Source organism: Camelus ferus, chromosome 21 (assembly GCF_009834535.1).
Source record: "Camelus ferus isolate YT-003-E chromosome 21, BCGSAC_Cfer_1.0, whole genome shotgun sequence".
In the NCBI taxonomy this organism is placed as follows: domain Eukaryota; kingdom Metazoa; phylum Chordata; class Mammalia; order Artiodactyla; family Camelidae; genus Camelus; species Camelus ferus.
In genome coordinates this window covers 23355728-23368660 of record NC_045716.1, presented here as the reverse complement: position 1 = coordinate 23368660, position 12933 = coordinate 23355728, and the positions used below count along the sequence as shown (strand labels likewise).

The 12933-nt window shown below is 44.7% G+C and overlaps 2 protein-coding genes across 3 annotated transcripts; both read left to right on the top strand.

Annotated features, from left to right (window-relative positions):
• Positions 1 to 5004: 5004 nt before the first annotated feature.
• LOC102509874 (cornifin) lies at positions 5005 to 5325 on the top strand. Its single transcript, XM_032464770.1, has one exon. It carries the CDS (start codon positions 5005 to 5007, stop codon positions 5323 to 5325), a length of 321 nt encoding a protein of 106 aa, XP_032320661.1.
• A 5205-nt stretch (positions 5326 to 10530) lies between these two features.
• On the top strand, positions 10531 to 12006 carry LOC116658728 (small proline-rich protein 2E). 2 transcript variants are annotated; one of them, XM_032464237.1, is made up of 2 exons: positions 10531 to 10688; positions 11404 to 12006. In XM_032464237.1, exon 2 carries the CDS (start codon positions 11423 to 11425, stop codon positions 11639 to 11641), a length of 219 nt encoding a protein of 72 aa, XP_032320128.1. In that variant the 5' UTR covers positions 10531 to 10688; positions 11404 to 11422; the 3' UTR covers positions 11642 to 12006. The 2 variants fall into 2 exon arrangements, with proteins under 2 accessions (XP_032320128.1, XP_032320127.1); XM_032464236.1 differs by lacking the exon at positions 10531 to 10688 and adding an exon at positions 10893 to 10915.
• Positions 12007 to 12933: the final 927 nt, after the last annotated feature.

Below are 12933 nucleotides of genomic sequence, written 5' to 3'. Positions count from 1 at the left end.
TCCTAGGGAGAAAGAAGAAAGGATCAAGGAGGGATGAAAGCAGGCAAAAGGAACGACAATCTGTTACAATGAATATGTTACAGAGTAGACAACCACCAAGGGCATTTTTGTGAATAGTAATTTTTTGATTTGCATTTGCCTGATAATTAATGATGTTGAGTGTCTTTTCACAGACCTGTTGGCCATTTGTATGTCTTCTTCAGAGAAATGTCTGTTCAAGCCCTTTGCTTACTTTTTAATTGGGTTATTTTTTGGCTGTTGAATTGTAGGAGCTCCTTATATGTTTAGGAAATTAACCCATTATCAGATATATGGTTTCTATTCTGTAGGCTGCCTTTTCACTCTGTTGATTGCTTTCTTTGCTGTGCAGAAGCTTTTTAGTTTGGTGTAGCCTTGCATGATGACTTTTGCTTTTGTTGCCTGTGCTTTTGGTTTCATATCCATGAAATCATTGTCAATACCAGTGTCACAAATGTTTCCTTCTATGTTTTTTATAGGAGTTTTATAGTTTCAGGTCTCATGTAAGTCTTTAATCAATTTTGAGTTGATTTTTATAAATGGTAAAAGGTAGATGTCCAATTTTATTTTAATTTTTTTTGCATGTGGATAACCAGTTTTCCCAAAGCTGTTTGTTGATGAGACTATTTTTTCTACGTATGTGTTCTTAGCATGCTGGTCAAAGATCAGTTGACTGTATATGTATGGATTTATTTCTGGACTCTCTATTTTGTTCCATTGGTTTGTACATCTGTCTTTATGCCAGTGCCATACTGTTTTCATTATTGTTGCTTTGTAACATAGTTTGGAATCAGGAGGTGTGATGCCTTCACCTTTGTTCTTCTTTCTCAAGATCATTTTGGCAATCCTGGCTCCTTTGTGGTTCTATATGCTTATTATTAAAAGAACAAAGGATATATATTGATAAGGTTATGGAGAAATTGGAACCCTCGTACACTGTTGGGGGGGAAATGAGCAGCTGTTTAAAAGTATGGAGATTCCTCAAAAAAATAAATACAACTACCATATGATCCAGCCTTCCCGTTTGTGGGTATTTATCCCAAAGACTTTAGATCCGCATCTCTAGGAGACAGTGGCACTCCCATGTCCATTGCAGCACTATTCATAGTAGCAAGATATGGAAACAACACAAGTGTCCGTTAGCAGATTAATGGACAAAGAAAATACAGAATCTAAACAAAATGGCATACTATTTGGCCTTTAAAATGAAGGAAATCTTGCCATTTGCAACAATATGGGTGAAACTGGAGAACATTATGCTAAGTGAAATAAGCCAGTCACATGAGGACAAATACTGTATGACTCCATTTATAGAAGGCATATAAAAGAGTCAAACTCATAGAAGCAGACAACGCAATGGTGGTTTTCATGGGTGTGGGTGGGGGAAATGGAAAGTCGTTAGTCAATGGATATAAAGTTACAGTTATGCTAGAGCAATAAATTCTACAAATTAGCTGTGCAACATTATGCCTATAGTTAACAATATGGTTAGTGTATTTAAAATTTAGGAGAACAGGTAAGTGTTCTCACCACGAGAGGGAGAGAGAGAGAGAAGGAGATGCTGGGAGCTATTGGGTATGTTTATCTTTTTATTATGGAGATGATGTCATGGGTGTTTGCATATGTCCAAGCTCACCTAATTATACATATTAAATATGAAAAAAATGGATTTCAGAAAGATTTCCTCTGCAGATGAATGAGGGAAGCATTATCTGTCAACTCACATACTCCAGTGGTGAGGCGTGGCTGTCAAGCATTAACTATCCGAGTCTGCATATCTACAAATAAACTCAAAATTTCCACAGACACCCTCATGCTGTTGCATCCTGGAACCGAGGATCAAGGAAGGAAAGGCAGAGTCCAAGGGATTGTGTGGGAATTCCATATAATCGTGGCTGGCAAAAGAGCAAGACCAGGAGACTTGGAGAGGGTTTAGAGCACCAACAACCACCCATAGACAGGCCCCAAGCAAGGTCCAGGCCATTGATGTGGGAAGAGTAGCAGCCTCCTGCCACCTGGAAAGGGGTCCAGCAGAAAAGATCAAGATACCTCTGGAGGTGGGCGTCTCCATCAGAAGCGATGTGACTCGCGTCCTAAGAGTCAGTTTCTGCAGTGCACGCAGCGCTGGTGAAGAAACCAAGCTTCTCCGAAGGACAGAAAGAGGCTCAGCACCCAGCCAGTGCGTGTGCTCGTCCAGACTGGAGCAGCGGCGCTGGGGTAAACCAGAAGTTCTGGTGGCTGAAGAGAGTATTTTGTTAGGGTGAATAAACAAAGGTTAAGACAGAGCAAAGGAGAGCCCACCAAAGAAGGGAGACAGGCAGTGAGAAAGAGATTTCTTCTGGAACACAGGTCCATAGTCAGTTTAGGACACAAGAAAGACACGGATTCATACAGAGGAGCAGGAAGCAGGTTTCTCTGGAGATTAGAATCCCCGGAGGAGCAGCAGGACCGGGGGTCGAACATCCCTGTGTCAGGGGCCTTGAGAGGTAGTTTCAAGAAAGGGAGGGACCCTGACCAACCTGAGAGGACAGCCAATGTGATGCTGGAAGCTAGAGCTTAGGTGTGACAGTGGCACTGGCCCCACCCCAGAGGGATGTGGCTGGTCAAACAGTAGCAGGGAGGGAAGAAGATGGGTGGGGAAGGGAGCAGGGGAAGAGCATGACGAACCTTCACCTTCTCAGCTCAGACTGTGAAGCCTGTCATGAGATAGTGAATCATTTCCAAGAAGTCACTTTATGGTTGTCAAAGCCGTTTATGGACATCTTTCTAAAATAATGCTATTCTTCTCTCTCTCTCCCCACTTCCTTCCTTCCTTATTTCCTTCCTTCATTTCTTCCTTCTTTCCCTCCCTTCCTCTTTCCCTCCTTCCTTCATCCTTTCCTTTCGCCCTCCCCTGTCTGCATCTATACATCTAGCAGGGAAAATGATCATTGCTCATTACCTGAGCATCTAATAGACATTGCGTGAGGTTACAGGGCAACCAGGGCTTTGGAGAACTGGTGCAAGGGGATCCTGGTGGTGACTGTGCCTGGGATTCGGGTTCATGGGAGGAAACAGAGGTAGAGCAGTGGGAAGGGAGGAGCTGTTCACATTCCTGAGTTCTAAGGGTGTTTAGGATTTCCCAGGGGCCACACCTAATAAGAGACTGTGCATTGAGGTCAGTTTTGGGTTGGTGACCTCTGTTTCATCTTATCCTAATCAGAGGATGTGACTGGAGTGTGAACTCAGAGAAGGAGAGCTTTCTTGTTCTTTGTCACTCACAGAGAAGAGAGATTCCATGAGAAGCAGGATCATTCAGGGCTGTGCCATCATGTTGGACAGATGCAGCCAATCCTGCCTGTCCTCCCCAGTAGCATCTGCTCGCTGTGGCGAACATCGCACATCAAGGGTCTCTCCAGAGTGATGCGCTTCCAAAGGAGGCAGCTGGTCCTCTCCTTTCCTCTTCCAGGCCTGAGTCCACTGAGAGATGGGGTATCAGCGACTCACATATTGCCTCCATCCCCGGGGCCTCCAGTAGGACCAGTAATACCTAGTGTTCATCTCCTCACCCACTGAGGAAACAAAAATGCTCAACACACTTACTTGGAGCTAAACATTAGGGTCCTGTCCAAGAAGCATGGTTATTTCTGGTCCCAGAAGCCTGGAACTTCTCCCTGAGTTAACTCATTGCCACCCAAGAATCCTGTTGCCCGTAGCAACCACACCACAAAGGGTAGACAGTGAGGACAGACCCAAATGACATCATTGTCAAACAATAAATAGCAAAAAAAAAAAACAAAAACCAGTTAAGCCAGAGGTTTTCATTACAAAAGCTGGAATGAAGATAGATTAGCCGCCCCCAAATCCCGCTTCCTCTTATTCTGCATAAAACGCCAGCTGGCCAGAGACGCCTAACCAGACCCGAGAGGCCAGACAGCTCGAACTGCTCTGCATACCAGGTGAGACTCCCCACTGGGATTTTCTTAATATTTGCCCAAGGGCGTTTTATTTTGGTTGGGATCTCTTTGCCATGCTGCGGTATATTTATTTCAAATGCGAAGTAATTTGTGTTTAAGGTGACGACAGCTCTTTCTGACTTCTCACTTTAGATTACAGCTGTGGGACTTGGGGTCAGAAAAGGGGAGTGGTTTCTGTTGATCATCTTTTCAGTTAGCAGGAGGATACAGACTACAGCCCATGTCCAGGGCACTTTCGGTGACACTTTAATACCCTCTCTAATTAATATTGAGAATATGCAATGTTGAAGGCACTGCATTGGCAATGCAGATTCAAAAGATATGTTTTTCTTTACTCCAGGAACCTACAATCCATCAGAGAACATGATACATAGGTGAAATGTGCAAACATGCTACATGTAAAGTAATTAGTGGAGAGGGCGAGGCAGGTACTGTGCTGTGACAAGATGAGAAAATGACTTAGAATCTGGCAGAGAGCCTCTGGGAGGAGAGCCATGAGGGGTGAGCATGTGTGGACAAGCAGTAACAAAATGGAAAGCCTTCCAGAAAGTGTGCACAGAGAAGACGATGTGAACAGAGGCTCTTAGGTGGAAGCACATGGGCTCAGGGGTTTTCCTGCGGGAGCTGAGGCACTCTGCATGGTGGACATCAGAGGGTAGACTCCAGGATTTGAACCTGATCCCCCTTTCAAATGATTGAAAACCTGGGACTTGGACCAATCCTAGCAGCCTGGTGTGATGTTGCTAATGTAGGTCTTCAGAGTCACCAGGAGGAGAGGAAGCACAGGGAGAGAGGCTCCCCGCCCCTGGAGCAGAATAAGGCAGCGTGCCGCTCCTCCTCTTGAAAGTGGACAGGAACCCCCCAAGTTTCCTTTGATCTCAAATTCAGGGAAACAAAAATAAAGAGAAGAGAAGCTCTTATTTCTGAAGGTGCATGAAACAAGACATTTGTCATTAGACTTGGCTTCCTCCTTGTTTTACCAAAACACTGAGTCAGCTTTTCTGTCTCCAGGTCCAGCCTCCTTGGAAGCATGAGTTCCTACCAGCAGAAGCAGCCCTGCAACCCACCCCCTCAGCCTCAGGAGCAGCAGGTGAAGCAGCCCTGCCAGCCGCCTCCTCCTCAAGAACCATTTGTCCCCATAACCGAGGAGCCATGCCGCCCCAAAGCTCCACAGCCGGGCAGCACCAAGGTTCCAGAGCCAAGCCATCTCACCATAGTTGAGCCATATGACACCAAAAATCCTAAGCCAGTCTACCCCACGGTTCCTCAGCCTGGAAAACCCGATGTAGCAGAGCCATGCCCCCCACCAGTCATTCCAGACACAACCCAGAAGAAGACCGGCCAGAAGTAACGTGGTCCACATCCTTGCTCTTCAGGAGCCCCCGCCAGATGCCGAATACCTTCTTCCCTTCTGATTCTGTGTCTTCATTGTGTAGACCTTGTCTTCAGTATTTTCTCACCCTCAGTCACAGCCTCTCTCTTACCTGCATCCTAAAGATATGTGCTATAAGGTTTTCCTTACACACTCTGAAGAGACCTCTGAGCTCTGAATTATGCAGAAGACCTTAGCAGCTTTGCTGGTCCTCAGTTGCTCAGGGTTCATCTGAAGGGGGAACCTGGATGGAAAGAAATGTATGTCTCCTTTTCTGCCACTATTAAAACACTGTTAAGCACACTCCTGGCTGTTTGTGTCATTGGGTGACTGTGCCCCATCCCCTGCTATCCCTTCATGAGTGGGACCTGGAGACAGAGAGGAGTTGGTATAGATGTCCTCTGTCTCCTGCTGGTACCCTGTGCTTCCATCAGCGTGTGATTGCATCTAGGGCCTCCCCTGGAACGCCAGCAGCTGTTGTGCAGTAGAGGCCAGAGCCTGTCACTTTGGGCAGCCATGCCTGGAGCAGGGCTCTTCTCTGGCCCTGGACTCAGTTATGCCTGCTCCAAGCCACCTCTCATCCTGAGAACCCTGTCCCCAAGGCTCCTGTTATTCAACAACAACATCAAAAAAAAAAAAAAAAAAAAAAAACGCGAAAACATCACTCCTACATACTTGAACCCGTTATTCTGGTTTTATTCTCTCATTTTTACCTTACAGATACCCAACACATAGAGACACCCGCACACAAGGAGACATATCCATTGTAAACAGGCACACACTCATGATTTGACCCATGGGCCTCATATAATTAACACTTCTACTCAAGTCCTTCCTAGCCTTCCCACTTCTAACCACAAAGAGCAGTGATCATCAGAGGGGTCCTAGTGTCCTGAAGTGACGCTTCTATTTTGACGCACTTAGTCAAGGCTCCCTGACCCGCGTTCTTGATACATACACACGCCCGAGGCTATAAGTTAGGGCCCAGTTGTCTCCTTTGTGTTTCTTTCTCCTGGTGCTTCCAAAGCTTTAGGAAGGGTGCTGATTGTGGCATGCTACCTTGTCTGCTGAGCCATTTCTCCAGCCTTTCATAAAGTTCCTCCTTGGGCATTCTACCCGAACACTGGCCATTTGGATGTTCACTTTCCATTAGGGCTGAAGCTTCACAAATGAGTTCCAGGAATTAAGGGACATTTCATTTGTAATGTTATCCAAGGCCAAATTCAGAGTTGTACAGGGTTCTGTAACAGTTGCCGGAAGCAGCAGCATCCTTCTGGCCTGACTACTCACAGCTATTGTTTGTCGCAGGAGAGATATTTTGTCCAGTGTCTTAGATGGATTGTGCCTCTACCCATCTGGCAAAACTGGGGTTGACAGTGAGTGCAGCTGCATTGTCTGCTGTTTGAACTAGTTCTCTCGTCCTGTACCTAGGTAACCTTGCCCTGAGTGAATGAGAATGGGCTGAGGGGAAGGCACTTGCCAGACTGGTATTGCTCTTGGCAATCTGGACCAGCACAGCAGCTGAACTTAATATCCCTTTCCAAAGGCGAAAAAGTTTAGGTTCAAATCAGTGGCAGAAGGACAGAAGGAGAAATAGTAGCAGAGGACAGAAGACTGAATAAATATATTATGCAAAGAGGAAAATCCAACATTACCTTGCTTCCTTGAGAGAGGCTCAGACCAAAAAAAAAAAAAAAAACAGGTGATTTTCTCTTAGCAAGTATACCAGATGCTCGAGAGGGTACGACCATGTGTTAGCTGAGACTACCCCTGCTTTTGGAACTTTATAAAATTAAACAGAATTTTTAAAACCTGAGTGGCATCATCTGGAAGATATTTTGACTACACAGTATGATGGTGAGCTGTACCAATTATTAACGACCGAGCAGAACTGTAGTAATGTGCCAGTGTTTTCTGACGCTTGTTTTCCAGGATACACGTACTGCCAAAGATATTATTGGGGGTGGAATTACCAGGAACTACTCCTATGGGGCCATCTAACAATGTAGCATATAATTCCCTGCAGACTGATCACTACATAACTATAAATCTTGATGACTGAATGCTTAGAGATTTCAGTTATGTTGGACTATTATGTTCAGTTGTAATGGACAACATGTAGCAGTATAAATATCATCTTTTTTGTTATGGATGCAAAGCAAATAAACAGAATAGGAAAAGATGATGGGTTTGATGGGATTAAAGACATAGGCATATCATGGTGGATCTAAATTACGCTGAGGAGTGGTCCCGCCTTGAGAGGAGAGCGCCTATGCAAGTCCTCATGGAATACTCAGGAGATACCACGTCTAGGTGTGACTGCTACTTGTCTAACCCCATAACTACCATATGGGTCCTCACGTACTGGGTACAAAACACGTGTTCTAACCGTACTCAAATAATTAGTACACAATGGCAACTGAAATAGTCTATAGGGGCCATTTGTGATGACACTGCTTTAGACACCTGGTCTGAGGTGCTGTAGTGATGGCTGTTCCGGGATGGTCAAGGCAAGTGGTAATCCTGGTCTAAAGCCCTTCCTTACTGACAGCGGCAATGACAGTGCTGGGAACCCCGCTTGTCTAACTGGCAGAATGTGATGCTAGGTTGACACTGTAATCCTTCCATCTCTGGAGCAGAGCTGGTGACTGTTCCAGAGGTTTTGAGTGTCCCCTCTTCCTCTTCCTCGTCTCATTTTCCTCTTCCTCTTCCTTTCCCATTTATGAAACCACAATCTTGAAAGCTTCCTGATTATTGGGCCAAGACAAGGGAGGAGGCTTTAATAACATCACTTTAAAGGTTTAATTTATAACAGTTAATCAGCCCTACTGGCTGCACGAAGACTTTGACAAGATATGAAAGGCTTAGTCACTCAATGTATTGGCATCATGTCAATGAATCAAACTGCACAGTTAAGAGATATAGACTGGGGAGTGAGAGGACGACATGGCAGATTGTGGGAGCTGAAGGAGAAGATGGAGAATAAACATGAAAATAAATTTTAAAAATTACTGTCTTTTAAAGACCGAAGCATGTTTGGAAAGAGTAGAAGATAGTAAATATATAAGATCAGCCCTAACTTCATCTTTCACCGAGATTCCAAAACTTCAGTGCTCTGATCCTCTCTCCCCTCCCCCAAACTACTCACAATCACTTATGTGTGATGCTGTGAGTCTTAAATGATATCTTACATTTATTTTTGGTTTCATGCAATTTAAACCTGGTTTTTACTTATGAATAAAAAGGATTTACTTCCTGATAAAGGAATTTCAAGCACATAACTGCAGTTTAGGGGAGTGTTGGGGTCAGATGAGATGCAACATCCAGATTCCATTAAAAGTGTGTCCCCACGTTCCACAGTCACATAAAGCCAGCATTTTAGCTTTATTCCTAAACCAGACAGGGCCCATGAAGAAAAGCTTCAGTGCCCAAGGGGACAGTAGAGAAAAGAGGATAGGTCAGGTCAAGGGCTGAATGGAGGAACTGTAGAAGAAATTTTGCAAGGTGAATCTCTGAAAAGGCAGAAATAAAATCTTTCTCCAGGGTTGGAGAACATACTAGGGCATTGTTTCCTGAACTTTAGTTATTGCAAAAAGGCCCATTATATTTGTCATAATTGCTCATCACCTGTATCATGTAATCTTAATATTTTTTACTTTAAATTCACTTGATACTAACTTTTGCCATTTTTAATTTAATTGCCCATAAGCAATCATGGGCATGAAATGGTAGGTGAAATGTTTAAATTATATATACATAGAGAGAGACAGAAACAGAGACAGAGAGAGACAGAGACAGAGAGAATGTGAATGCTGGCAAGTCCAAAATCTGCAGAGCTAAAATCCTGCTGGGAAGCCATCATGCAGGGCAATTATTTCTTCCAAGGGGAAAGCCAGCCTTTTGTTCTACCCAGGCCTTCAACTGATAGGATGATGTGTATCCACCTTACAGAAAGCAACCTCCTTTACTCAGTCTACTGATTTCAATATTAACCTCATCCAAAACATCCTTAGATAAATCCCGAGAATAATGTTTGACCAAATATCTGGGCAACATGTGCCGGTCAAGTTGACCCACATGTTAACCATCAAAACTTCCTGCCAGCACACCCACAAATTTTATGAAGAAAGTGAAATAAGAAAGAGGTTTATTTGACTTATATTCCTCTGTGACCATTACGGAAAATCCTGAATATAAATTAAAATTATTAAAAATTATTCTTAATGTTTAAGATGTTGTAAATGAATGGTAATTAACTCCAAAGACTGAATTAATAATTAAGTACTTTTAGCTTTCTCTTGAATTTACCATTAGATTCTATGTCAAAATGTTTTTAAGTAATTTATGAATATTAAATACCTAGAAAATTGTTTGAATGGTATTGCTATTTAGACTGGATTTCTCAATAATTTGAAAAGTGCAGGAAGACAGAAAATTTGAACAATCTTAACTTGACATTTCTTAAAAGGTGAAGGAATAGAAAGAAGTCAGTTGGGAGAAATTATGCAGGAGCAGGGAGTTTGTCATGTTGGGGAGTTATGAACAAGAAGCTTACTTTCCGTTACAGGTCTATGTTTGAGCTCCCAGAACGCTGGAATTACACTAGGTGAGGCTGTGCTCCTATGGAGCCCCTTGGCCTGAGGTGGAGCAGATTTATAAAGGCCACAAGGATCTACTTTACTTGAAGGAGCAAAGCAGTGAAAGGACGGCCCTAGAGGTCACTGTTTTACAGAATGTTTCTAAGTATCATGATGGAAAGGCAGGTGAGAAGACCTGAAACTTTCCCTCAGTCCATTTTAGAAGAAGAAAGCAGACTTGGGTTAGCAAGCCACCGATCAAGGGGAAATGCATTATAAGAAGGATCCGCGATAAAGAGAAAGGTGTCACCAGGTAGCCAGGCTCTTTTCAACCCATTCTGTACAACAAAATGGCAATCAGCTCACGTGGACCAGGGCAGGTAGGCAATTCAAGGAAGGTGAGAAAAGCAGTCATTGTCCTTAATCAAGAAAGAGAGACTTTGACCACCACTTATAACAGCCCCCACCACCCCAATTCTCCCACTGCCGTAAGTCACTGAAACTGAGGGCTAAGGTAGGACTCTGTGAGTCAGGAGAACTTAATCCAGTGGGGAGATCCTGGAGCAGGGCATTTCCTGTTTTCAGAATCCCAGTCAAGCCAGGTGTGGATGGATTTGCATTTTGGTTGGGAAATTACTGGACCAGGCCAGCTTTAGTCAGCTCCACTTCCCCCTGGGTGGGGCAGCAAGCCCCAATAAAAAGGTCCTCTGCGCCACAGCTGCCATCCTCCTGGTGCTCCAGTCCCCGTCGACTTTGGAGAAACTGGTGAGTCTGACTCTTAAGTTCAGCTGTGTTCTTGTGCTCCTAAATGTTGAGTTCGATCTGAAGACAGCAAATTTGGTGGGTCCAAGGTCATGATCATGGGTTTGCTGCTACTTGGTTGATGGAAAACTGGAATCTGGGCACAGTGCTATGACTGGGATTCTGGTACAGAGTTCAACTTCCTTTATGGAAAAAAGAAGTTAGTAGGAAATCTTTGACATGATGAAGAGGTGAGAAAAAAACCCAAAGTATTTTTCTTCTATTTAATACCCCTCTGCTGTGATTTCAAAGGCTTATGCTGTAGAAGGTGTGAGGCCCGTGTATTCGTCCTGCTGGCCCTTTGCTCTGTGTGTGAGTCAGTCTGGTGGGACCTCAGGAGAGACAAGGATGACAGGAACTGCCTGTGGCTTGCCCAGGATTTCAGAACTTGTGATGGCCTTTCTTGAAGATTTTGTTTCATACAAATAATATTGCTTAACATTCTTTCACACAGAGGTATTTTCTTTGGAAAAATTGTGTGAGAAAAGAGAATGTTTTCTCTGGGCAGGTGAAACAATTTGCTAAAGAGGGAAAAGCCAGAAATTCACTAAAAGGGATTGAAGAGATTCAAGGAGAGTCTTAGAGAGTCGAGAGGAACTACCTCGGGGTGCTGATGAGCCTTAGCTTTGCTCTCCGTAGCAGTTCCTTCTGGTGAACACTGTCGTATAATTTCTTTCAGATTGGAAGACTCCAGAAAGATGTCTTACCAACAGCAGCAGTGCAAGCAGCCCTGCCAGCCACCTCCTGTGTGCCCGCCACCTAAGTGCCCAGAGCCCTGCCCGCCACCTAAGTGCCCAGAGCCCTGCCCGCCACCTAAGTGCCCTGAGCCCCGCCCGCCCCAGCCCTGCCAGCAGAAGTGCCCCCCGGTGCCGCCGCCCCAGCCCTGCCAGCAGAAGTGCCCACCCAAGAGCAAGTAGCGGCTTCAGCACTCACGGGATCAGGAAAGGAGAAGGCCGACCGGCCCATCCGGGTCCTTCCGCAGCTCCACCTTCGTCTTCCCTTCAAGGCCCATCGTGGATACAGAAGCAGCTTCTCCACCCTTCCCCTGGAATATGCCCGTGGTGATGCCTGACGGACGGAGGCGTCCCTCCGGGGCCTGCTGTCCTGCCGCCCCCCGGGAGGCAGCCGAGAGGGCGTCACAGCGCTGCAGGAGCAAGAGCGGCGGCTCCCTCCCGGGCGCCGGCAGAGGGTCCCGGCTGCCTCCTGTGTCCCTGCGTCCCCTGGGCCGTTGTTCCTTATCCTCCACTTCCTGAATAAAGCACAGCTCTTTTCTGCGGTGGAATGAATGGTTCCTTCTTTTAAGACCTGCATTGAGCAATGTCATATCGTCATTTTGCTTTATTTCTATTTTTCTTTGATCCCAAGTTTCAGGCTCTCACGATCAGTGTTATCTGAATTTTGAATCATGTCAAAGATTATTTCTATGTAATTTTAAATCCATGTTGTTTTCCTTCATTACTGTCTGATTGATTAGAGGAAGAAATAATTTACCTCCTCAGGATTTCAGCCCTTCATGGCAATGGCGAAAACTGTATTACATTGAAAAATTGTCCTAGGAAAAAAAAATTAAATGAATGTGTGTAAGGTAGTTGGCACGATGCCGCACACAAAATTGGCACTTGGTGAGACAGCAGACCATCACTGTCTCCACCCTCACCCCCGTCACCGCTACCACCATGGCTGCTCCGGCAGGAACCTGGCTCACACATAACCGTATAGGAAAGAAGACGATTCTTAAACTCTATGACCTTTTCATATCTCTTTCTTCTTTTTCTTTTCTAATTAACCTAGTTCTTAATGTGACGTTTTAGATGAAGAGCTTTTGGGAATTAGTGGAATACGCTGCATAAAATTGCAGTTGTTCTTAAAACGTGGATAGTAAGAAGGGAAATAAAATGGGTCCTTACAAGGCAAAGTGCTGCCTCCTCTCCATGTGAACCACCTGCTCTTCTTAAATCAGTCTTATTTTATTTTTCCACCTCTGAAGTTACTCTCTCGTTTGTTTTGGCCTCCTATGAAGAGCACTGGGGTTTACAGTGTTTATGCAGATTCGCAAACTTACTGTTGCTCTGCGGCTTGTTTTCTAAGTGCTTAACCTGCCAGTCAAGTAAGCTGCTTAAAGAGGGATGTGTCCTTTAGGTCTATCTTGTGGTCCCAGGTGTCCACAAACAAAATAGTTAATTCAGATCCCGCACAGACACACACATAC

What these genes read in the sequence shown, in the direction of transcription:
- LOC102509874 (XM_032464770.1), top strand. Translation starts at nt 5,005, where the DNA reads ATGAGTTCCTACCAGCAGAAGCAGCCCTGCAACCCACCCCCTCAGCCT.